This window comes from Notothenia rossii (assembly GCF_949606895.1).
Source record: "Notothenia rossii genome assembly, chromosome: 2".
Lineage (NCBI taxonomy): Eukaryota > Metazoa > Chordata > Actinopteri > Perciformes > Nototheniidae > Notothenia > Notothenia rossii.
The window spans coordinates 92,112,636-92,139,937 of NC_136904.1; the positions used below are offsets into that span (position 1 = coordinate 92,112,636).

Here is a 27,302-nt window from a genome sequence, read left to right on the forward strand (position 1 = left end):
TATATTTGTAAACTGTTATGGAGTATGTAGATATTCTTTTTATATTTGTATGCATAAAATATTCGTGGTCGGTTATTGACTCGAATCTAACTCTAACATGTATAAACAAAATGTACCTAATTGACAAATCCAGTCCACAGTCTGACAGTCAGCAAGTTAGCGGTGTTTGTTTTTTGTTTACAACCGAGTCCATACAGGAATATTATAGTTACCTCGTTGTTTTTATCATAACGCTTGCAAGGAGAGTGGTGTGATTTATCTGCAGTTATTTATTTCTTTAAAAAGCCTCTCACAGCTTCTCCGGGGGGCGGAGTGTCTGCAGAAAGCTGCGCCGATTGGGGCGCTGAATCTGGGGAAGAGAGATGGCGTGTTTGTTGGAGGCCCCTCTCCGCATCAGTGTGCTTTCTGTGAGTGTCACTCTCAACATCTTTATTGTGAAAACTAACAGTGTACTCGCACTCAACAAGTTGGTGTTTTAGCATCTTTTGATTCAGTCTCATGAAGGAGCTAGAAGGTTTTATGTGTTTATGTTAGCCTACAAAGCTAAGTTAGCACTGTAGCGGTTCATCTACGTAGCTGATGGGAAGACTTGTTTTAATTAATGGCGTCACCCGGGCGGGCGGGGACGTTCTGAACGATGAAGGGACTATTTTTTTCTATTTATTCTCTTTTTTTCAATGAACGTTAAACATGCTATACATTACTTTATGAACAAGAATGTTGTGGGGGTGTACCTCAATAATACTCAAACAAGGGGAGCAATATAAACACTTATAATAAAAAATACATAAAAATCCACTTTAGGCAAATGTGGGTCAAAATGTGTCCGCCCGTCCCGTCGGTGCGTTTAGAAATCCAAATCGAGCAAACGTACCTGTCAGTGTCACTCGGAATGAGTTAGCAACTAACGGCTAGCAGTGAAAGTGCTGTCAGTTCAAAACACGTTTCAAATATTCCTAAAATCACAATGAAAGACAACTAGCAGGAATTTGCTTTTTTATAATCCAATAAACAAAATACAAATATTATTGCATCTTGCTTATTACAATAACAAACTTAATGGTATAAGCTAGCTACCCTTATGGTCTCTAACGTTGGCTAACTAGCATTGGGCTTAAGCTAACAATGCTAACACTTCTAGAGGAGTTTTGTTGCTAGGTAAATTGAGATCTAGTGGCAGCAAAAAGTCAAGCATTTGGCTATAGTAAGGTATTGTAATTTATGTTATCATGTGACAATGGCTGTCAGGTGTATCTTGGATAAAGTTAAACTTAAATAGGTAGCTAAAATGAACATGCACAGTCTTGAAACTGTGAAACGCCCCCTAGTTAGCTGCATGCAGAAAGAGAGAGGACTCAACTTGCTTTACACAGGGGCCACTTTTGCAAAAATAGATAAGGCAAGGGGCCGGGTAATAAACAAACATTAATACTATTCATCAGTTCAAATGAAGAAACAAATGAAGAAAATGTTCCTTGTATATTGTTTACTTTCAAATTAGTTGACTTTGAATGGCTTCACTTATTAAACCAATTTACTTGGCACAAAGATTGATACTAGGCCTATATTACATGACAGATAATTCAGATATTTAGCTGCATTTATGAGCTACATCTGTATTGTAGGTGCACATTGTTTAGGATACATTTGTAAAAATATTCAATATGCTATATGCTAAACATAGCTGTAACCCCTTCCATCATGCAAAATGTTGTAATGATTTATAATCAATCAGGAATATAAACTTTTCCTACAAGGGACAGAATGAGTAGCACATTTTAGTGTCAAATGCACATGTATGGTATTGGATGTATCCTCTTTTAAGGACTAGGTCTATGAGTCTATTTTGATGCGTTTTTCAATTTTTTTGACATGTCCATTCTGTACTAAGTTGAGTATGAGCCTTTGAAAATAAGATTCAAGTCTTTATTGTCATGTGTACATAGCTAAAGTGCAGATATGTCAATGAATCAATATTGGCTTCTCCAACAGAGCAACACAACAGATCAAATAGTGCAAGTAAATACAAATACAATGGTAAATATCTTGGTTGCTGTGTATATGTATTTTATATGATATCTATTCAGGCTGAAATATAATGAACATATCACAGACAGGTTTATGTTCCACCTTGTCGGCAGCATGCAGGCACCAGGAGCAAATGGTAACATTGGGTTGTGAGCTCTGGTCCTCTGGGGTCAGGTGGAAAGTTCTGGTTAACACTGTGATATAAACACAGCTTTCTGGTGTCACGTGTTGCCACAGTTTATCAAAGGGCCTTGCTATGGATGCTACTGTATGCCTGCATGACTGTTTGTCTATCAAGGCTTTTATTTGAGTTAAACCGTCAGAAATCCAGTATTTAAAATTGTGTGTAATTGCTGTCGTCTTGTTTTTTGTGTCACGTCTAGCCACAGCTTTTCGAGGGGCCCCGCTATGGATGCTACTGTGTGCGTGCACGACTGTTAGTCTATCAAGGCTTTTATTTGAGTTAAACAGTCAGATATCAAGTATTTGTAATTGCTGTTGTCTTATTTTTTTTTAACCTTGCATGCAGACAGGCTCTTTTCTCTCAGCCTTTCATCTTTCAATTCTTGTTCATTGATCTCTGTGCACTCTGTTGTGTGTGTCTGTGTTAAGGGAAGCCAAACCAGATTGAATCTAATGTACTTCCTAGCAAGTTAGCCCTAACTGGGAATTGTGAGAAATAAATCAGTGAATTATGTCTCTAATGTTGCTGTTATATTTCTCCTCACACAGGAAGTAACTGCCACAAGTCGCCATTATGTTGACAGACTGTTTGACCCAGACCCACAGAAAGTGCTGCAGGGAGTCATGTAAGTCCAGCAACACTATATAACTTCTACAGTATATTCTCTTCTCTAACACTTTTGTTGGCCTCAATGCATTTCTTCACAACCTGTGTCTTCAGCTGATATTTGTGCTGGTTGAATGAGCATGACCTCTGTTTATATACACAGACTTTCATGTGACGCTCTATTTCAAAATGCGTTTCAGTCGTCAGTGTGACTTCATATCTCACTCTCACTCTCTCTCGCTTTGGTGACCTGACAATTTCCCTGTTATTTTTAACTTCTGAAAGGACTAGCTCTGGTTACGGCGTGCAGCGCTCCGCTAGCCGAGCACCTGACTGACTTGAATGCCTGCTACAGCTGTGTTTTTCCGTTAGCCTCACTTACCTGCTACATGATATCATCTGGGGCACTTGCAGGGCAGAGGAAAAGCTGCATGGAAAACTAAATGCAGTGCATGCAAATTACCTGACTCATTCTGTGTCCTAAACGTGTGTGATGCATCCGCTTTATGTTTACCTTCTCTGATCTGATGTGGAAATATTAATCTGCTTGACCTCTTTATAACTTCTCTGACTACCAGCTCATGGTCCTTTTCATCGTCAAAGAACAACATCGTGCAAAAAGCATCTTAATGTGCTGTACTTAGAGCACGTTTGTTGATTTAAGAATACATGTGAATCACTTTTCAGACCGGTTGCAGAATCAGATCAATAATAAAGCTTTAGATTATATCCCAAAGGGTCATTATCCCCACGCTGCAGTGTAGTTTTTGATATTCTTGTATGATGAAACAGTACATTACTCAACGAGAACACACATTAGATTATTGCTTAGTAGGTCAAACTGTACACGGTCATATTAGAAAAGCCTTTAGTTTTAAAAACACATTTTAAAATATAATTTTAGGTTCCCAAATTGCTAGTCTTCTTCTTCAACTACACATGTTGTTCCTACATGATTGTATGGGTCAGTATATTTACTTTACTGGTACACCATGACTGCAAAATGGGCCAGAAGTATGCCGTTTCTATTTTTGTAATCTTAAATTCAAGTTCAAATTCTTAATCTGTCTCCAAGGGGCAATTGGTTCTGTTGCAGCTGCAATAAAAAACAACAATCGAGAAGAGTTATGAAGTGTTATTTAGAGCAAATGTGTCTCGTTTGTCCCAAAACAGATTCTAAAATGGTTCTTATCTGTGTGTTTGTCTGACTTCACAGCGACATGAAGAATGCAGTCATAGGAAACAACAAGCAGAAGGCCAATCTGATCGTCCTCGGAGCGGTGCCGAGGTACGTCTCTGCACACATTCCCAAATCTTTCTTCCTAAATCCAATGTCTTGACCATTTTGATTTTTGTTCAAGCACACTTAAAATACATGTATGACTTTGGTTGTACTTGCCTTTTACAAGTAGACTTGTGTAAAATTGTAGCTTAAAGGGAAGTTCACCTCAAACATATAACACATGTTCTCTTAACTGTGTGCTATTTATCAGTCTGGATTGTTTTAGTGTTTCATGATAGCAAGTAGGGCTGCACGATATTGGAAAAAAACTGACATTGCAATATTTCCTTCCCCTGCGATATATATTGCGATATGAAAAAATACAGGAATTGAAGAAAAGACCGTTTTTTTTGTCCGCAAACCACCCTTCTTGAACTTTAATGCTAAACAATTGGTATTTTGTTAACAATATTTAACCGGATGAAGGATTTTAGTCACCGTCTTCTGGATCTTAAGTTATCAGAGCAACAAACTGAGCTAGCTCGGTTATCCTGCTGTGATCTGATCAAGAATGGTTGTCATTGGTGATTTGCTGTGCATGCAGAGCCTGCATGCCACTCACTCAAATACCCCTGACATGAGAGCCGCGCAAGTTTTCCTTTTGTAGCAAGCAGCAAAAATAACTGTAACATGACGTGTTTGAGTTAATTTGCCTACTTAAAGTTGGGGTATGTAATTTATTTCAGAAACACTTTTTGTTATATTCCATGGAATGCTCTTAACATCCCGATAGCAATGAATAAATTAAATGCGTTGACAATAAATACATAAAAAAATTTCATCTGTGGAAGCCGTGGCGCTGTAAAAAGCACGACCAATCATCTGAGCCGGTCTGGCTAAAGTAACTGGATGGCCTACCTGCCTGTCAGCCTTCCATCTGTGCACAAACTTATCTCGTGCCCTCATTGGTCATGTGCGCGTTTGTGTGTGTTGGAGGAGGGGCTCTGTGAGGAAGTCTGAAGGAAGTGGCAGATTTTTTTCCGGTTGTGTATTTTCAAATTCGAACGCACTCGAGCTCGTTTCTCCAAAATGACCTACCCCACCTTTAATATCGCACGTCCTGCGATGTCAATATCGTCACGACACGATATATCATGCAGCCCTAATAGCAATATTTTCTCCTCCATGAGTAGGTGTAGCTTCTTTCTGTGCAGTGATACGGTTGGTGGATGTTTTATAGAGAAAAATAACAAAATACAGTAAAACTATGGTCTCAGCCCCAAGTTTAACTCTGAGGTAGATTTATAATATATAATCTCTATCTCACTCCTAACACATCTAAATCTATTTCCAGCATGGATAGATGTCCATAAAAGACATCCATTGTTTGTTTTATACGCTTCTTGAAATACAAATAGAAACACATTGTTTTTCTAGAACAGATTACGAATCGCCTGAAAATGGTACAAACATGTGGCAACATGTGTGACCAAGGTGTTGTGCTGGGCTATATCACGCAATCGAAAGTGAAAGTTAAGCTCGCTCCATTGTGGAGATATTCCCGCGAGAGTGCGGAAAACTTAAATAAATTAATGTATTTCAAACGTGAAATGTTACAAATATACTCACGGACCACTAAGGGGCGCTCACTTTGAGAAACACTGCTCTACCGGTACTGACCATCCTCTACAATGAACTGTGTGTATCTTTCTCATGGGTTCAGGTTACTGTACCTGCTGCAGCAGAGCTCCTCCTCTCTGGAGCTGAGGACAGAGTGTGCCGTGGTGCTGGGCAGCCTGGCCATGGGCACCGAGAACAACATAAAGTCCCTTGTGGACTGTCACATCATCCCCGCCCTGCTTCAAGGTGGAGAGAACAATCAAATCATAAAGTATACAAACACTCGCTGCAGAGAAGGACATATATATATATTTTTTTCACCACCTTCAAAAAACTCACAAAAACTCACCTCTTCAATCTGGCTTTTCATGTGTGATTGTTTTTGTATTATTTGACTTTAACTTTAACTATATATTTATTTGTTGTTCCTTTCTTCTCTTTTCTTTTCTCTTCACTATTATCTGTAAAGCGTCTTTGACCTCCTGTAAAAGCACTAACAAATTAAATCTATTATTATTATTATTATATTTTGACCTACCTGTGTTTTGTTCCCGCAGGTCTCTTGTGTCCAGACCTAATCTTTATTGAAGCTTGTCTTCGATGTCTCAGAACGGTTTTCATCAGTCCAGTCACCCCCGTGCAGCTGCTCTATACTGTAGGTGGACTTCTACATGTTCTGTCTGCTTTTTACACTACATGCACACACATAGTATATACATAAACAACATGTCCCTGCACACAGAGACTATCAGTGTTCCTCTAATATTATGGTATCAGAAACAGGTTTAATACCAGGTAGGTTGACACGTACGAGGAATTTGATCTGGAGTTGTGGTGCATACATAGAAGTGAAACAAGAATTAAAAACACAGATACGTCCCCACCTATCATCTCCGGCACACGTGACACGTCCCCACCTATCGTCTCCGGCACACGTGACACGTCCCCACCTATCGTCTCCGGCCGACGTGACACGTCCCCACCTATCGTCTCCGGCACACGTGACACGTCCCCACCTATCGTCTCCGGCCGACGTGACACGTCCCCACCTATCGTCTCCGGCCGACGTGACACGTCCCCACCTATCGTCTCCGGCACACGTGACACGTCCCCACCTATCGTCTCCGGCACACGTGACACGTCCCCACCTATCGTCTCAGGCACACGTGACACGTCCCCACCTATCGTCTCCGGCACACGTGACACGTCCCCACCTATCGTCTCCGGCACACGTGACACGTCCCCACCTATCGTCTCCGGCACACGTGACACGTCCCCACCTATCGTCTCCGGCACACGTGACACGTCCCCACCTATCGTCTCCGGCACACGTGACACTTCCCCACCTATCGTCTCCGGCACACGTGACTCGTCCCCACCTATCGTCTCCGGCACACGTGACACGTCCCCACCTATCGTCTCCGGCACACGTGACACATCCCCACCTATCGTCTCCGGCACACGTGACACGTCCCCACCTATCGTCTCCGGCACACGTGACTCGTCCCCACCAATCGTCTCCGGCACACGTGACACGTCCCCACCTATCGTCTCCGGCACACGTGACACGTCCCCACCTATCGTCTCCGGCACACGTGACACGTCCCCACCTATCGTCTCCGGCACACGTGACACGTCCCCACCTATCGTTTCCGGCACACGTGACACGTCCCCACCTATCGTCTCCGGCACACGTGACACGTCCCAACCTATCGTCTCCGGCACACGTGACTCGTCCCCACCTATCGTCTCCGGCACACGTGACACGTCCCAACCTATCGTCTCCGGCCGACGTGACACGTCCCAACCTATCGTCTCCGGCACACGTGACACGTCCCCACCTATCGCCTCCGGCACACGTGACACGTCCCCACCTATCGCCTCCGGCCAACGTGACACGTCCCCACCTATCGCCTCCGGCACACGTGACACGTCCCCACCTATCGTCTCCGGCACACGTGACACGTCCCCACCTATCGTCTCCGGCACACGTGACACGTCCCCACCTATCGTCTCCGGCACACGTGACACGTCCCCACCTATCGTCTCCGGCCAACGTGACACGTCTCCACCTATCGTCTCCGGCACACGTGACACGTCCCCACCTATCGTCTCCGGCACACGTGACACGTCCCCACCTATCGTCTCCGGCACACGTGACACGTCCCCACCTATCGTCTCCGGCACACGTGACACGTCCCAACCTATCGTCTCCGTATACAGTTGCAGTTCCTGGAGGCTTAAGAGTAAAGTTGTTATATAGAATACATACAATGGCACTGTCCTAGCGGTAAACACTTAAGAAAGAACATGCGTGGTGTGTTTTGGGAGTAATATGCTGTGTGTTTACATTAGCAAGCATGCTAACACTCAGAGCAAACCATGGAGCTAACGCTGTAGGCTACTGGAGAGAATATGTGTAACGTAATGTCCTTGTGGTGAACCCTGCGAGAGAGAAAGGTTTGAGCTCCATACTGTTTCAGAAATAAAGCTTGAAGTGGTTAGGAGTATAACATGGCATTTAATCACCGCAGCGTTTAGCTGAGATCTCCCCGTAGCAGGGGAAAGCTGCGTGGCGCTACAAAGGGGCGTGGCTAAAGCAGAATCAGCCTGTTTGCAACAGGGCTGCATAAGAGGGGTATGACGCATGGATACAATGGGGGATCTGTTTGGTATTTTAAGCAACCAACTTCACAGACTTGTTTTGTATAGGTATGGCCCTACAATATATGTTTCCAATATAGCATGATAGGTCCACTTTAAGTTAGCTCCAGGATGACATTGTGACAATATGAATAATACAGTCTTACCGAAGAGAGGAGAACTCACTTGGTCTCAAAGAAGTAAAAAGACACCAGAAATGTTAACAAACTGTTCTATTTCTTTCTTCCATGTGTATTTAATGTCCTCCTGGTGCAACATGCTCATTAGTTCTCTCTTCCGTTACATAAAAGTTAACTATTTCCATTGTTAAATTATATTTGACGTTTTTTGTTTTTGTTTTAGGACCCCACTGTGATCCCCCATCTAATGTCTCTCCTGAGCCGCTCCCAGAGAACGCAGGAGTACATCACACAGATCTTCTCCCACTGTTGTAAGGTATTTGTTGGTATATCTTCTCACACACACACACACACACATTCTCTCACACACACACACAGTGGAGTCCATGGCTCTTGTGTCCAGATGGAGATTCATTGTGTTTTGTCTGCAGACCCCGGAGCACCAGACGGTTCTTTTTAACCACGGCGCAATCCAGAACATTGCCCCTCTTCTTATCTCCCCCTCTTATAAGGTACGTCTCTCTGGCCGTTTCTCAATCTCGAGTACGCTTGCTTGGTAGCACATGTCTTCCGAGTCACTTGCTTCAGAAGCGAGGCAAGAATCCTTCCTAGCATTTGGAAAACGAAGAGTGGAACAGGCTAGCAAGTGTGCAGGTGTGGGTCACATGAGAGGCCCCGCCTTACATTTTCCGCAACAGATTTGGGGAAATTGGTCCGTGCGCAAAGCATTGTGGGGATTTTAAGACCGCGGAGTCTACACATGTGCACCCTCGAAATTTCCCCCAAACCAAGGACGCGGCCTCGGTGGAATTCCACTTGATGACGTAGCATCCTTGAAATATTGGCTTGGAAGCCAGTTTCCTCGCAATTGAGAAACGGCCTGTGTGAGAAATGTAGATTTACCCAGAAGCCCTATCACTCACGGGTAACTCTGAATATCTTCCCTCAGGTCCGGATGCAGGCGTTAAAGTGTTTCTCAGTCCTGGCTTATGAGAACACTCAGGTCTCCATGACACTGGTGAATGGTGAGCGTCTCCTCGTCTCTTGTCTCTTTTCACTTCTTCTCTTGTCCCTTCATTTTTGTTTATTCACCATTTCGTTGTCGTCCTTCTTCAGTTTGCTCTTTCTCACTTTTCTTTGTCTCACTTTACATTCCCTCCCATCTATTCTTCCTTCTACTTTCCTCATACTTTTGTCTCTCTTTACTTTCTGTATTTTCTTCACTTTTATTCTCTTAACTTCTCTTCTGTCCACCAATCTTATTTTGTGTTATCTTGTTTCATAATTCTACTTCTCTTTTCACTTTCAGTCTCCTCTCCACTTGTCCTCTATTCTCAATATCTTACCTAATATTTACTAGGGATGCTCCGATCGATATCGGCCGATACTCACTCTCTGCCGATCGATCGATCGATCTACTTTTCTCTGTTCAGCCCTAGTATCTACCTCTTCAAAGTTGTAGGTTTACAAGTCGAATTTCTAACAGTATTCCTGTCCGACACACTTTAAGCTGGAGTTCCTCTCTGTCTACCTCTCTCTCTGTCTCTGTCTCTGTCTCTGTCTCTCTGTCTCTACCTCTCTCTCTCTCATTCTCTTCTCCTCTATACATTCCGCTTTCTAACCCCAGTTCCCCTGTTTCCGTCTCCAGTGCTGGTGGATGGTGAGCTGCTCTCTCAGGTATTTGTCCGAATGATGCAGAGGGACCAACCCATTGAAATGCAGCTGACGGCAGCCAAATGGTGAGTGAAATAAATCATTTAGAATATACGACTCTGTTTCCTTTACACGCTTTCTTTGAGTGTGACGTCTCCTCCTTTTGTCTCAGTCTAACGTACATGTGTCGAGCGGGCACCATCAGGACGGACGACAGCTGCGTGGTCCTAAAGGTCAGGACTTTCTGTCACTTACATTGTTTCTATTTTCCTATAAAGTGAAGATTTGTTTACCTACTTTTAATACATTCTCTGATAGAATAACTGTAAAAAACATTATTATGATTATTATGATGATGATGATGATGATGATGATGATGATGATGATGATATACCAGTAGAGGCACTAAAGATAAGAAGTACTTTATTGATTCCAAGTTGGGACATGGCATTGCACAATACAATTAAAAGACTAGAAATAAACATTTAAAAATGTCAACATATCAATAGCAATAAAAAAAAGTAGAACATGTTAAATTACAAATGTACTGTGACAAAATATATAAAGCAGGATATTATATAGACATAAGTGTGGAACAGGCTAGCAAGTGTGCTAATGAGTAATGGAATATTAAATATTAGATTTCTTCCTTATTGTTAGAGAAAATATCACTGGTCTTTTTTTCAAAATCTCAAAATTCTGACCTTTTCTCAAAATGATGACTTTGTTCTCAAAAATCTGATTTTTTCTCAAAAATCTGACTTTTTCAAAAAAAATCTCAAAATAATGATTTTTCTCAAAAATCTCAAAATAATGATTTTTCTCCAAAAAACTGACTTTTTCTAAAAAAAATCTCAATTCTGACTTTTTTCCAAAATTCTGACTTTTTCTCAAAAATCTCAAAATAATGATTTTTCTCAAAATTATGACTTTTTCTCAAAAATCTTAAAAATCAGACTTTTTCTGAATACTTAAAAATAATAATAATCACTGTTCCCCGGCTTGAGCTTGAATCTCAGGATCCATGTGTCTGTGATCCTCTCCAGAATGGAAGGAGTCATCACATACAGAGCATCAACTAGTTCCTGAACAGTGTCCTTCACATGCTGATACCCAAGAGAGGGAGTTCCACAGTCACAAGATGGAGGAATAGAAAGCAGTATTCAATGTTTACTTCAGATTAGCTCCACGTCAGAAATGATCATGCTTGTCATATGTCTCTCTCCATAGAGGCTGAATCATCATGTTAATCACATAGCTATCATATGTAGGGGTGCACCGAATGGGAAATTCTTGGCCGAAACCGATACCGAAAATAGGAAACAGTTGGCCGAAAACCGAATGCCGAAAGGCCGAAAATGATTAATAGAAATATATATAATGTATACATTTTTTACCAATGTTGTTCAGCTGCCTGATTATGGAAAAAGACATGATTATGGCAAAACTTAACTTAAATAATAATCACTATTATGGGTCCATAAAACATTTATTCAGCACTTTTGAATGCATACAGTACATTAATTCCAAGTCAAGTGCATTTTCTTTTCTCTGTAGGATAACTCCAACAAAGTGCATTCAGAACAAAGCCAAGGTGCTTTAAAACTGCATAAACATCTAGGCCAGTAGGCCTACAACAAACTAGTGTAAATAAAGACTTTAACAGCCAGGCCTTCAACAACAACAAATGCACCTATAAGTGCATGCATACAAATGTGCAAACTGGATGAATCCACATGAATGTAACTATTTACAAATGAAATTACAATTGAATTTCAAGAATCTGTAAATAAGGCTGTCTGTCCTCATAAGCAAAGTAGTAAACATTGTATAAAGATACATAAAGTGAAAACTGGATACAAAATCCACAATTAATTACAAATTAAATTACAATTTCAAGAATCTGCAAATAAGGTGGTCTGTCCTCATGAGCAATGTAAACAACATTGTATCATTTAGATTCCGAAAGTACAATATATTGAACACTGTGCTGCTGTCATTTCCCCCTAATGATAACCTGAGATGGTGAATTATAACTCACAATGAAAATGGTTCAGGAAAGTGGGTATAGAGTAGACATGTAGAACTAGATAAGCTTATGATAAGCCAGCCTTGTCTACTTATTAAGGAAAAGTGGGAGGTTCTTTTTAATGAACATTAGCTTCTCTGCTTTATCAGCCATAAGTCTGCTCCTCTTCTCATCAAGCACATGAGAGGCAGCGCTGAACAGTCTCTCGCTGTCAGTGCTTGTGATTTGATCTTACTCCGCATATTTGTCCGGGTGTTTTGATTTCAAGTGGTGGAGTAATCCCGAAGTGGTGAAAGTCTTTGCAGTTACACCCCCTCGAGAAATGTCAGCTGAACACGTTTTACAAATCGCAATCCGCGCCTCTTTCTCTGATATTTTTAAATATCTCCAAGCGCCAGACATGTTGGCTGTGAACCAGCCGCGAGCATGGTCGCGCGCCGTGCTTGTCGCCGCGTTTTGATTACGTCATCACAACAACACGTTAGCTTACCAACGTAACCCTGTTCTGTGACATTCGGTGATATTTTTTCGGTGCTAAAACCCTTTCGGCCGAAAGCCGAAAGAGCCTTTTTAACCATTTTCGGCCGATAATTTTCGGCGGCCGAATATTCGGTGCATCCCTAATAATATGCCTCAAACAGTCCTGATGCTATTCTAGGTAATCACACATCCTGTCATGTTCACAGCTACAGCTGGGATACCTTTGTTATCATGTTACTCTCATATTGGAAGAAGACATTCAGTATTTTCCCAGCACTGATCTAACGTTACTTCCTGTCCTCCTTGCAGACGCTGCCTTGCCTGGTGCGGATGTGCAGTAAAGAGCATCTCCTGGAGGAGAGGGTGGAGGGGGCGGAGACGCTGGCCTACCTGATGGAGCCCGACGTGGAGCTGCAGAGGATCGCCAGCACCACCGACCACCTGGTGGCCATGCTGGCCGACTACTTCAAATACCCCAGCTCTGTGTCGGCCATCACTGACATCAAGAGGGTGGGTCAGCGGCTTGAGTGGGCCCTCTTTAGGGGATTAACAAGGTTTAAAAGGGGCAGATATATTTATTATTTTATTACACAAACAAGACTTAAGTTGCACCAACAAGTATTCATTTAATCTAAGATTTGTTCTGATCAGAATTGCACAATCTAAAAACACATTTCCTTTCGTAAATCCAAGTTCATTGATCCTAACCAACATGACTTGATGACATTATGCACACGTTCACTGTCCTCTCTGTCCTCTGCAGCTGGATCACGACCTGAAGCACGCTCACGAGCTGAGACAAGCTGCGTTCAAACTCTACGCCTCGCTGGGCTCCAACGACGAGGACATCCGCAAGAAGGTGAGCTTTCCTCAGGTGTATTTTTTTGTTTGGATATATAATCGTGAGCATACATATTTATATTCTTATCCACCTCTTCTCTTTTCTCTTGTCTTCAGATCACAGAGACAGAGAACATGATGGACCGGATAGTCAGCGGCCTATCAGAGTCCAGCATTAAAGTCCGTTTGGCCGCCGTCAGGTGCATACAAAGTATTTTTGTTATTTACAGATTAGTTCCTACAGATCTGTTAAAGACATTGAACTTCAAATAAACATATCAAAAATGTCTTCAAAGCAATCTTTCAAAAATACTTAAATATCTTAAAACATGGCAAGCAGGATTTTATGAATCCATTTGTATTACCTAAGTATAATCTAAAGATATATACATTAGATTCAACATTTCATATTTTTTTACTATTTAAGCTTGTTTTCTGTTGGTATATCTCTTTGTGGATATTATAAATGAGGTATTTACCCTAAATTGATCTCTTGAATATAAAACAAAAAAAGGTTCAATCAATGAATTACGATGACATAAAATCCTAATGATACTTTTACAAAATGCTATGACGTAACTATTCCCTGTCTTTGTCCGTTTGTATTTCTTTCCCAGGTGTCTTCACAGCCTGTCGCGGTCGGTGCAGCAGCTGAGGACGAGCTTTCACGACCATGCGGTGTGGAAACCCCTCATGAAGGTCAGTGGAGTGGATTTATAGGGGAATACGTTACATTTCAGTACTGCAATACTACCTGGTACAAGTGTTTGTCAACAGCTTTAAAATCAAAACTGCTCCACCTGTTAATAATCTGCTCAAAGATTGTTGGTCACCCTGTCAGAGACTTTCTGACTCAGCAGACCATAATAGCCTGAGAGGCTGTCCAACAACATCTGAGACCCAAAGCATGTTCTAACAGAGACTATGAACTCCTACCATCTAATGGAGATTGAATAAAGTCAGACTGAAGCATCCTCTGTGCTCCAGTCTGTGCTCTCAGTAAACACAGAGCTGATTCCAGATCAGATGCACGCTGAAGGCTCTGAGCAGCTTTTCTCTCAGTGAACGTGCTGTTATGTTAAATGTTTGTTGTTCATGTGTTGTGTCTTGATATGTGTCTGTTGATGTTACACATGGAGCTGCTGTGATGCAAGGAGCATTTCAGACTTGATCTGACCAATCAAGTGTTATCGTATCATATTTGTATACTCCTATAAACACATAGTGAGTGAGATGTTGTGCTGTGTGTAGCTGCTGCAGAACGCTCCAGATGAAGTCCTGGTCATGGCCTCCTCAACACTATGCAATCTACTGCTGGAGTTCTCCCCCAGCAAAGAGGTACGTTACATATCTGTAGTCAGAGGTGGGAAGTAGTGGAGTACGAATACTTACATGTTGAACCCAAATAGCTGTACTTTCTACTTCTTACATGTTGAACACTAATACCTGTACTTTCTACTTCTTACATGTTGAACCCAAATAGCTGTACTTTCTACTTCTTACATGTTGAACACAAATACCTGTACTTTCTACTTCTTACATGTTGAACACAAATACCTGTACTTTCTACTTCTCACATGTTGAACTCAAATACCTGTACTTTCTACTTCTTACATGTTGAACACAAATAGCTGTACTTTCTACTTCTTACATGTTGAACTCAAATACCTGTACTTTCTACTTCTCTCATTTCCCAAACAGGCTGGTTCCTTTAGTCTGAATGTGTGTTTGGTGGCGTGATCATTATTATTTAGAGTCATTGCGTGCCTATTGATTTGAACACGATCCGTGTATCCATCATTTCCTGGTCTTCTCTAAAGAAGAGGGACCAATGAAAACGTTGTCATGTTGCCGTTGGTCACCATGGAAACATTCATTAGCTAACAATGACATTATTGTTCTATTAATATAAAGGGAGGTCAGGTACTCTTTAAAACAGCTGCTAGTTATGGGTACTTTTTACTGAAGTACATTTCAAAGCCTCTTTACTTTGACTTGAGGAAAGAAGTTTAGTCAGTACTTCTACTTTCACCAGAGTATTTTTAAACACCAGTATCTGTACTTCTACTTGAGTAAAGGATGTGTGTACTTTTGCCATCTCTGACTGTAGTTCTTTTGATCATTTTATTTTACTCAACATTAGTCAAATAGTCTGTTTTGTATGTATCTCTTACGGTCCGCTGTAACCTCAACAAGACGTGACGTAGTTAAACCTTGATTCCTGTCTCAAATGATTTTGGTTGTTTTTTAAATCATGATTTGATGTTTTAATATGAAGGTCATTTGTTTCTGTGATGCAGCCCATCCTGGAGTCGGGGGTGATTGAGTTGCTCTGCACTCTGACGCAGAGCGACAGTCCTGCTCTGAGGGTCAATGGGATCTGGGCTTTAATGGTAAGAAAAGGATTTAACTATTTTTATACTTGTTCTTACAACCATCCTCTCTTTTCAATTAATATTCTCTTCACTTCCCTTCTCCTCTCATCTGCAAAAAACTTGAGTAACAGTGTTGTGTTTTGAGCTGCTGGACTTTTATATATAAATGAATGTACCTTACGTTGAAGCCCTTTCCAAAAGAGTTCACAAAATAAATTCAAGAAATATGAGAAATCTACTGGAATGGACCTTTTCCGTTATATATGTGAAATGTCTCGCTTTGTCAAAAATCCCAAATATATTTCCTTTAATATCAAACTGCTTTTTGAAAAGCTAAAACCAGCATTTTTATTGGGGAATTGATTAGACGATAAATGTTTGCAGCTGTGGTCTGAATGCTAAATCAGTTTTTAATCTGGAGCATTCATTTCACTCCGTCTCTGTTGTCCCTCTCAAATTGTAAAAACTATCACATCCAGAGGGGGAGACACAAATCCCCCACTCCAGATTTTATGTGTAAGATTGTAGTGAGTTAAAATATAGTAATTATTATTATTATTATTATTATAATAATAATAATGCATTTGATTTTAGGCGCCGTTCATGACACCCAAGGACACCGTACAGTTAAAGCAGATCCATCTTACATGTTCACACAGTGGCTCAGACTGCCAGATTTCTACTGAACTCGGTTTGTTTGTTTATTTATTTGTGTGTGTGTGTGTGTGTGTGTGTGTGTGTGTGTAGAACATGGCGTTCCAGGCGGATCAGAAGGTGAAGGTGGAGATCGTCCGGTGTTTGGGAACAGAACAGTTGTTCCGGCTGCTATCGGACCCCGACGGCAACGTGCTGATGAAGACCCTCGGGCTGCTGAGGAACCTGCTGTCAACACGCCCAGTAAGACACACACACACACACACACACACACACACACACACACACACACACACACACACACACACACACACCCACCCAGTAAGAGACACACACACACACACACATACACGCCCGGTAAGAGACACACACACACACACACACACACGCCCGGTAAGAGACACACACACACACCCACCCAGTAAGAGACACACATACATACATACATACACACACACACACACACACACACACACACATGCCCGGTAAGAGACACACACACACACACACACACACACACACACACACACACACACACACACACACACACACACACACACTCAGAGACTTATTAGTACAATGCATTAGTGATGGAATATTAGCCTTACTTATCTACAGTACATTTCTGGAGCATCTTAATAGTAATATTGTGTTGGTGTGTTCAAACATGGTGAGGTACTACTCTGATTTGATGATAAAGTCTAATTGAGAAGCGTTTTGCTCTTGGGTTACAGCACAGTAAAGGAAGCCCTAAGACAAAAGTGAGACATTTGAATTCTGCTGATCCATTTTCTTAGGTCTTTCTCTCCTGTGTTAACGACTTGAAAAAAATAAAAATCATACATAAAACATGTGAAAAAGTTCTTGATGATTTACTGGGATAATATCCTGAATGTAATGTATATATCATTTGGCAAGGATAATCATGACATGAACTCCCCATATCGTCCAGTGGCGAGTGCTGAGTTTGCATACATCCTTCAGAGATGTTAGCTACATGCCTGCATACTGAATGTCTCCTGCTTCCTCTCTTGATTCGCCAGCACATCGACCAGATCATGAGTTCTCACGGGAAGCAGATCCTGCAGGCGGTGACCCTCATCCTGGAGGCGGAGCACAGTGTGGAGGTCAAAGAGCAGGTGAGCGCTCATCCCCTTCATGCTTACAAATGCTTTTCATTCTGAATTTATGATTTGAAAAGCTGCACATTTTAACATTCTGCAGGTACGAGTCTTTATTCATCTGCAGTGGAGGCTGTGGAACATCAGCGTTGGCATTTAAGAGTTTTTCAAGGTTCAAGGCTGTTATTGTCATGTGTGCATAGTAGTGTTGCACGGTGTACCGATACTTGAAAGGTACCGCGTAGGGATGCCAGTGATTATTCGAATATTCGTTAAAGTCTCCATAATCGAATATTATTTTTAAAAAACGTTTTTTTTTTTTTTATTATTATTATTATTATTTTTTTTCTGGCTTATTTTCAACCAAAATATAGACTAATGATAATAATAGTAATAGTATTAATAATTGTAAATGGCCATTGGTCACAACACCAGTTTGTTTTACTGTAAACTTGGAGGAAGCCTGCGTGCAGAGCAGACTGCTGCTGCAGCACGCTACACACCGACCCCGCCCCCACCCCTCCTCTCCCTCTCCCTCACACGTGCGACTAAAGATGAACAAAGCGGCAGGTAAAAAGAGTTCAAGGAGCTGCATCATGTTGATGTTGGTTTATTTGTCGTTTATTTTGTTTGTACTGTTAAACATGTTCCAGTAAAAAAAAACAACGGAATTCCTTTTGTCTGAAAAAAAAAATGTTCTCTCCCGCGGGGGGTGGGGGGGTGGGGTGTGTGTGAGGGTTTCAATTCGGGTCGGGTCGGTCGCCCGAATAATCGATTATTATTCGCCAGGGCTGCCGAATAATCGATTTTGATCATGGTCAGTTTCTGACAACCCTGCGATACCCTGCCGTTAAAAACGTTACGATTCCTCCGTTTCATTAGTATCAGTAGGCTACTTTAAAAATGACGGGGGAAAGTACTCCGGTGAGAAAGCGCCGTTTTAATAAGAGCCGTGTGTGTTCAGCGCTCTGCTTCCACTCCCTGCACTGCAGCCGTGCCTGGAGCCCCTCCCCTCTCAAGCACGCTCTAAGCCCCTCCCCTCTCTCGTGCACGCGCTAGCTGCCAGAGCATGTGAGAAAACGAGAAGCATGGCTGCAAGTGGGAGTGTAACTGCCGCTGCGCCTCGGCTTGTTGACAAAAAAGACGCCAGAAGCGAAAAACAAAAAAGTTGTTCATAGATGATGCTTAATTTTATTTAATACAATTTCTAGTCATTTATTTTATTTATTGTTCTCATTGTTTAAAAGGTTGTGTTATGGTTCTGGTGTCAAATAAAGCACAATAATTACTAGGGATGCTCGATATTGGTTTTTTGAAGCCGATACCGATAATAATATTATATATATATATTAAATGTACCTGTAGTTTTTTCCTCGTTTTAGCCTTGGGGTCGTCTCTGGCAAACTTCTTGCCTTTTTCAAAAGCCTCGTCGATAGGTAAAAGCCCCGGTGCCTTTGCAGCTGGCTTTGGATTCGCCGCTAGTTTAGCAGCGCAGGCGTCTTCGTACGCTTTTAACACACCATCGTAGCGATGGCGATGTTTCAGGTGACTAATCAGGTTGGAAGTTTTATAGCTCGTTGCCTTTTTCCCTCCTCGTGGAACTTCTGCATTGCATTTGTTAATACAAATAGCAAGCGAACTATCTAACTCTGAAACTTTGAAATAGTCCCATACTACCGACAACATGTTTGTTTACTGTCCTGGCTTCACGGCCGCTCACCTTTTACGTCACAGCCAGGCATGAGTTAGGGAGCGCTGGATTTGTGAAAAACTCCCCTCTTCCTAAACCACTAATACCACAGTACTGGCAAAACGGGAGGAGCCGAGTGAAAAACAAGCGCCCCTCATCCCAATCCACCCACACCGCAGTATTTTTTTCTATAAGTATATTATCGGGGCTATTAATACTTTTATCGGGTTTATCGGGATGACGTCATAATTCCTAATATCGGCCCGATAATAATCTTGTACCACTAATAATTACATTTAAGACTGTTTCCCTTTTTTTAAGAAAAGTATCAAACTCAATTCTTGACTTGTTATCGAAACCAACATGTTGGTATCGTGACAACACTAGTGCATAGCTACAGTGTAGATATGACAATGAAAATTTGAGGTCGCAGGCTCCTCCAACAGTGCAACACAATACAACAGATAATAGTGCAAGTAAATACAATAGAATAGAATATAACAGAAACAGTGCAGAATAGTCTGTGTACTGTACAAGTAATTGGAATATTGATATATATATATAAGTTGTAAACAGGTGAATGTTGTGGATGTACTTTCAAAGGTTCAGGTGTTTAACAGTCTCATGGCCTGTGGGGTGAAACTCTCTTTGTTTTGCATCACAACAGAATACATGTTGGTCACTGATGTAACGTTTTTATTTCCTGCCAGACGCTGTGCATCCTCGCCAACATCGCAGACGGCAACACAGCCAAGGAAATCCTCATGACCAACGACGACATGCTGCAGAAAATCAAATACTACATGGTACTTTCTATATAAGCTCTACTGTAGCTCAGCCCTGTGATCAGACCTAATGCTTGTGTTATTGCAGCATGCATACTGATTTCCTGCAGTCCTCAGAGGAAAGTAGATGGTGCAGGATCTGAACACTGTCGATGCGCTACAGAAACTGGAAATGGAAATCTTGCCAAATATATTAGTCTGATATCGAGTCAGAATGTGTCTCTACTCCTGATATAACACATAATCACTTCAGAAGGAACACTGCAGTGAGATATCAGGTCTTGTTTTTAACACAACCTTTCCTGATTCTGCTGAAATGTAGTTCAGAATGAGTTCTCCTGCTAATCAAAAGATGTGATTTATCTAAATATCTCTTCATATTTCATGAAATCTTACCCAGCTCATTTTCATTTGATCTATTTGCAGATGTTTGACTTATTTCCATTGAAAACAGCTTGTTTTCTTTATTGTTGAATGTGTTTTTGGAGCAGCATCTTTTTCCAGTGTGTTGATTATTTGTTGACATGACTCCCTTGTAATTGTTGTTCTTCTGCAGGGGCATTATAATATTAATACTACATGGTACTTTATATATTATATATTACTGTAGCTTATTCATGTGATCAGATCTAATGCATACACTGGAACAAATGCTGCTCCAAAAACAAGTTCAACAATAATGAAATCCAGCAGTTTTCACTTGAAATAAGTAAAAACATCTGCCAATAAATCAAATGAACATTAGCTTGGTAAGATTTCTTGAAATATGAAGAGATATTTAGATAAATCCCATCTTGTGATTAGCTGGAGAACTCATTTTGAACTATATTTGACCAGAATCAGGAAATGTTGTGTTACAATATAATCCGCAAATGCTCAAAAGTGTTCTGTTTTCTGATGTTAGTTACCGTACTTTTCGGACTATAAGGCGCACCTGAATATAAGCCGCAGCAGCTAAATTGAATGATGTGTACATATAGAAGCCGCACTGGACTATAAGCCGCAGGTGTTTTAATGTTTCATTACCATATGTAAGGGTTCGTGCACAGAGGGGATTGTCGGGAAAGAGATGGCTGTTTGACGAAGCTCCCATTTATTAACATTTCAACAAACAAGTTGCATATTGGCATAACGTATTCAAGTGTTAGCATTTAGTGCAATAGTAGCTACAGAACATGTGCTGTGTAAACTGTACTGTATCACATAGCGTTTCAGACACACACACTTTTCAACTTTCAAACTTAAACGGTGCGCTCCCAGCGCACGTACCGGCAGTGATCTACAGCAGTGGTTTTCAACCAGTGGTACGGGGACAAACTGTCTCGCTCTCGTAATGTCTGTCTGTCTCGCTCTCGTTCTGTCTCTCGTACCACTCTCGGTTCCACTTTTACTTTTGCGCGCTACCTGTCTCACTCTTTTCCGGCCTCCAGCTTTTCCTGCTGGAGCCCGCCGCTTAAAGGTGGGGGGCGCGGACCGGCCACAGAGCCCATAGAGTTAAAGGTGGTGGACTGTAACCTGTAAAATCCATAGATTTAGGAGGTCCCCTAGTGGCCGTTAGCTGTAAAAACCCATAGATTTAGGAGGTCCCCTAGTGGCCGCTAGCTGTAAAAATCCATAGATTTAGGAGGTCCCCTAGTGGCCGTTAGCTGTAAAAACCCATAGATTTAGGAGGTCCCCTAGTGGCCGTTAGCTGTAACAATCCATAGATTTAGGAGGTCCCCTAGTGGCCGTTAGCTGTAACAATCCATAGATTTAGGAGGTCCCCTAGTGGCCGCTAGCTGTAAAAACCCATAGATTTAGGAGGTCCCCTAGTGGCCGCTAGCTGTAAAAATCCATAGATTAGCCGCACCGTTATATAAGCCGCAGCGTCGAAAAAAGGCGCGGCTTATAGTCCGAAAATTACGGTAGTTCTAATAAATATGTAAAGATGTGTTTCATCTGAGATACGACTCAAAATAAGATGTTTTGACGTAACAAGATGATGCATTGTCTAAAAACAAGACCTGATATCTCACTGCATGTTCCTTCTGAAGTGATTGTGTCGTATATCAGGTGGAGAGACACATTCTGACTCGATATTAGACACAGATTCTGGGCAGGATCTCCAGTTGTTGAAGTGCACTGATGCTCTGCAAGTTGTTGGGAAGAAGAGCATGCAGGATGTATCCGAACACTACTCTGTGTGTTTTAGTCATTTCACTTCTTATTGATGCTTTTTTACATGTGCGTTTTCCTCGCTTTATATTTGTCCACACTTCTGCTGTTCCTGCAGGGGCATTCGAATGTGAAACTGCAGCTCGCCGCCACCTTCTGCATCTCCAACCTGATCTGGAACGAGGAGGACGGTAAGCTCGGGACTCATGGGTTTAGTTATGGTGGCACTTTATAATAACCCCTTGAATTGAGAGTTAATAATAATCATTTTATTGCCAAGAACCAATAAAAAGGTTATTTATAATGTATACTGATTTATGCTATAATGAAATTGTTTACTACCGGTAGTTTGTCATGTGAACTAATTATATCATAGCTGTTCAAATACAAGATATTGAATGAATATTTAAACATATCTGTTCCATGTGTCAATCATTTTTTTATTTTTTATTATTACAAATAATGGTTTAACTGCAAATTTGTATTATATTATTTAAAATGTGTTATGTGTGCAACAATGAACTGTTTAAATAACATACATTAAAGCATTTCTGATCAATTAGACTTTATAAATGAGCATGTCTCAGTCTGGTAACAGTAGAATATCAATTAAACCATTTTTAAATATGGTTTATAAGTTGTACCTGTCCTATATGTTGAAATTGTTGATCTGAATCCCTGTTACCGCAGAGACACATCCTGGACTCTAGGGGGCGCTGTGCTAAGCCACCTTAGCTACAATGCTAATGTTGCTAGCAGCAGAACGCCATGTTTCAGAGTTTCAATTTAAGGCCTTTTTGTTATTTGTTATTGCTGGAAAATCAGAAACTCAAGTAATTGTTTTTCATCTTTCAGTTCAAGCAGTGGTCAGCAGCGATTGTTCCCCAAAAGGTCAGCACAGCTCAGGTCAACGTTTAACACATTTTAACTTCTTTTAGAGCAAAAGTGACATCTGTTAAAGCCCGCGTCACACTGTCCCGAAATTGACACCAGATGGATAAAGGAAATGTTCAAATTCGGCTCTGATCGTAACAACATCGGGCCATAGATGAGAATAACACCTACGTCACTTCCGGGCGAAAATTAAAGCCCCGCCCACGCTGTCATTTGAATGGCGGTCAATACAAATTCTGAAGTTTTTAAGAAAACCGTGGATCTTCAAAGAACCCGGTTACGATGGCCAGACAGGCAAACAATTACATTAAATCATTGGAAATCGATGATCGGGCTCGATATATGGTTACATTAAAATCAGTAGGCGAGGCCGTAATTTTGTCAGCTGTTACTCTCATGAGCGAGGCGGCAAATAATAATGTTATCACGCCAACAAGCTGCTGTGTCGTTTGTTGCACCTCTAACAGTAAAACAAATCCAGAGTCACGTGTTTCTGAACTTCCTCTAAGAAGAAAGGACAGTAACAGAAGAGCTCTGTGGCTTCAGGCTTGACCGCCATTCAAATGACAGCGTTGGTTTCCCCAAAAGTGGGCGTGGACGTAATTTTCGCCCTGAAGTGACGTAGATGTTGCTCTCACCTATGGACCTCGATCAATTACTGCTATATTTAACCATATATCGTCGATTTCCAATGATTTCATGTAATTGTTTGCCTGTCTGGCCATCGTAATCGGACTCCATGAAGATCCAAAAACCACGATTTTCTTACATTTCTGATCGGATTGGCAAAAACTTCAGAATTTGAATTGACAAATGACAGCTTTGTTTTCCCCCAAAAGTGGGCGGAGCTGTAATTTTTGCCCGGAAGTGACGCATGTGTTACTCATCTATTCGTAAGGGCATCTTAAGCCATCGTATGACCGCCGGTGGAGTTTCTCAGGCTCCGGAAGCAACTTCGTGAGCGGTGGCAAAATCTTTGGCATGCCAAAAAATTGCCGAAGGACCTTGCGAGGGTTCATTTTCATGTTGAATTCGTGTGTCCATTTTGGCCATCGTGAGGGCATCTTGTCAATTCGTGTCATCTTCGTCTGATCATCGGTGCCATCGGGCTTGTGTTCTGTGAAACTGAAAAGGATATTACATTGTTTTTGTTATTTTCGTTGCAGTTGTATGTCTTAAATGTAATTTAGGTTAACTTCCTGTTTTTACTTGGATGTTTTTATTCTGAAGGCGAGTTGACAGGAAGTTGTCGTTGCTATGGAAACAACATGACGGAGAAAACTTAATATTTTCTACATATAAAGACGGAGAAAGTAAAGAACAAAGTCTGAAAATATCAGTACAGTATCAAAATACTTTAACATAATCGTTTGTGTTACTTTCGTTTCAGTTGTATGTCTTAAATGTGATGTAAATGTTGCCTTCGTGTGGTTCGGGGCCATCTTCGTGCGAAATTCACAATTCCATATTCGTGTGTCCATCGGGTGTCAATTTCGGGACAGTGTGACAGGGGCTTTAAGAACAAGAACATTTAGACTATACTGCAGTGAATGCTTAAAGAATGAACAAAGCCATTTATTCCTTTTTAATTGAATGTTGTTTTTTTATGTGTCTTTTATGTGTTTCAGGTTCTCAGGAGCGTCAGGATAAACTGAGAGAGATGGGCTTTGTCGACATTCTGCACAAACTCACCCAGGCCTCGGACCCCAACCTCTGTGACAGGTGGGCCAGGAGAGCAAAATCAAGACCGTTATCAAAGCCATAGTTTGTCTTTTTACAGAATGGGGTTGTACAGTATGTATGGAGATACTTTTTAGTCAGCGTATTACCTTCGGCCAATAGAGCGGTGCAGGGATGACTGACGAAAGCTTACCTGGAAGTAAGCTGCGCATGACTTCCCTCGACAAAAGAGCAATGGGATTCCTCGATAGGATTTTAAAAATAGCTCCAAATAAGATCTGTGGAAAACGAACCTGTTGGTATTCAGCCGGATAATCTCCACATGTCTACCCTACTTTTTAAATGTTCGAATCCCAAATCTAATGGCCAGAAGCTAAATGCTACCGTAATGCTATTAAGGAACTACAGGCGAGTCCAGCAGCACGACTTCAACGTCACGCCAACTTAAGATCCATATTCAAACACACAGATTCTAAACGGTCCAAGTTGAAGCGTTTGTTTGAACAGCTTGCAGGAGACAGGGACTTGCTTTCAAGCAGAACAGGGCAAACAAACTTAGGAGTGTTTACGTGTTCGGTGTAATGACGTACAACGTCCTCCACAACTTCTGTAGTCCTATTCATCTCTGAGGGGCTCTGTAAGGAAGTCTGAAGGAAGGGGCAGATTTTTTCCGGTTGTTTACTTTCAAATTCTTGCGCACTCGAGCTGGTTCCTCCATTCTTACCTACCCTACCTTTTAAGTAAAGTAACAAAGTATTTGTACTCCACTCCTTCCCCCCCTCTGCTTTTTAATAACTGGTCTGATTGTGTCCCTCTCTCTCAGGGCGAAGACGGCGATGCAGCAGTACCTCGCGTGACCACAGGGGGCAGAGATCCACCACTGCCAGCCTCACTAACAATTGTCGGGAGGAAACCGGCCATCGGCTCTTTTTGTTTCAGCTTTTTTTTGCACAAAGACACCTTTTGTGGACCTGTGGCTGGCCTCCCCCCCCCCCCCCCCCCCTCCCTCTCTCCCCTCCACCCACACCACCACCACCTCACTCTAGACCTCACCTCGGAGACTCTGTGGTTGTTGGGAGATTAACGGTTAGGAGGGGTTTGCTTGTTGGTTTTCTTTCAACAATGAAGTGATATTTTTCCTTTTGGGACTTTGTGAGTTTTGGTTGGCGTGCGACAGCCTTTTGGACTCCTTGCGCTCTGAGAGAAATGGACTACGAGGTTTTTGAGCACGGCTGTCGGACAGCAAAGCTTCCCGGTTTTATTTCCTTTTTAATTAATATTACTATTAATAATAATGTTTCCTTCAGGCGCCGCAAGCAAGGACACATTTGGAAAAATACAGACTTGCCTATTTTGGAATTTTGGGTGTTTTTTTCATTTTTTTGTGGATACATACCTCGTAAATATATAAATATATATAAATATAAACATAAATATATATTTTTGGATTTGTATTTTCCCCTGTTTTGTTTCCATTCATGCTCTCTGAACCCTGCCAGTGAATCCGCTGCAGTCTGATTATGGAAATGACTTTGAAGGTGGATTCTTTTTGAGGTATAAGGAAAGGAAATGTGATTCTCCTTGAATTTCTGTTTTTGATTTTCTCACCGTTGTGGTTCTGCGTGCACTGTCGCCCGTCACTTCTCTCCAACATCCTTATAGTCCCAATGGGAAATGTAGATCCAGAGAGCTCACTCTGACCTGCCCGGTTGCTTACTAACAGGCATGAGTTCACACAGCAGAGATAAGAGGGTTCATGTGTCCTCACTGCTCTGTTTAACAACGTCAGCCCCTCTTCTGTGTGTGTTTGTGAAAAGGGATTTCTCTCTCTCTCTCTCCTCTGAAGTGTTTTGGAGAAGTGAGGACAGAGTGGATGTATGGCACGTCCACAGCAGCAGAATCAAGTGCTTCATTTCTCCCTCTCATGATATACTTTCCTCTCCCATCAGGATCTTTCTAGACTGTTGTTCCCTGACATTTCAATCCTTACTGAAACTCTGATAGAATGAATGTTACCATTGAAAATATATGCAGACTTGAAGAAGGATCTCCTCTTGTGTTGTGTTTTATTTCTTCTTCTCTGATAAATGTCTAAAATGCTGTGTGTGTGTTTTACATTTGAAGTGTGTGTGTACTAGCTTAAACCTCAGTCTAAAGCAGGGGTCGGCAACCCCCGGCACGGCACCGTAACCAGTGGCACACTAGGAATACGTGGAATAAGTGTACAAAATATTAAAATGGTATTTTCCGATCCTGAACGAGACCGCCGTCAGAGCGCGTCTCCCCGTTACCTGCAGAAGGAAGCCATGCACGCGACGCCGCCCCGCTCTCTTCATCTCCAGGTGACTTTCTGCCGCTTTCCTCCGTGGTGCTGTGCTGATCGTTTCACCACGGAGGAAAGCACTTCACTAATTGCAGTACCCATAAGGAGCTGTACAAACGCCGCAGTTTTTGCGTGGCTGTGTATTTAGTTGAAAGCCCAGTGGCGATCTGCTCATCTCTCA

At 41.7% G+C, this 27,302-nt stretch overlaps 1 protein-coding gene across 6 annotated transcripts; it reads left to right on the plus strand.

Moving 5' to 3' along the window:
* The first annotated feature begins 93 nt into the window (after positions 1-93).
* On the plus strand, positions 94-26,900 carry armc8 (armadillo repeat containing 8). 6 transcript variants are annotated; one of them, XM_079662831.1, is made up of 24 exons: positions 94-407; positions 2,761-2,837; positions 4,035-4,106; positions 5,764-5,906; positions 6,218-6,315; positions 8,667-8,759; positions 8,875-8,955; positions 9,393-9,468; positions 10,092-10,182; positions 10,269-10,329; positions 12,915-13,115; positions 13,369-13,464; positions 13,563-13,645; positions 14,063-14,144; positions 14,697-14,783; positions 15,746-15,838; positions 16,568-16,717; positions 17,209-17,235; positions 17,518-17,613; positions 19,996-20,091; positions 22,343-22,415; positions 23,080-23,130; positions 24,747-24,840; positions 25,622-26,900. In XM_079662831.1, exons 1-24 carry the CDS (start codon positions 363-365, stop codon positions 25,653-25,655), a joined length of 2,100 nt encoding a protein of 699 aa, XP_079518957.1. In that variant the 5' UTR covers positions 94-362; the 3' UTR covers positions 25,656-26,900. The 6 variants fall into 6 exon arrangements, with proteins under 6 accessions (XP_079518957.1, XP_079518961.1, XP_079518958.1 ...); XM_079662832.1 differs by having other exon boundaries at positions 96-407; positions 23,080-23,115; XM_079662835.1 differs by lacking the exon at positions 23,080-23,130.
* The last annotated feature ends 402 nt before the right edge of the window (positions 26,901-27,302 follow it).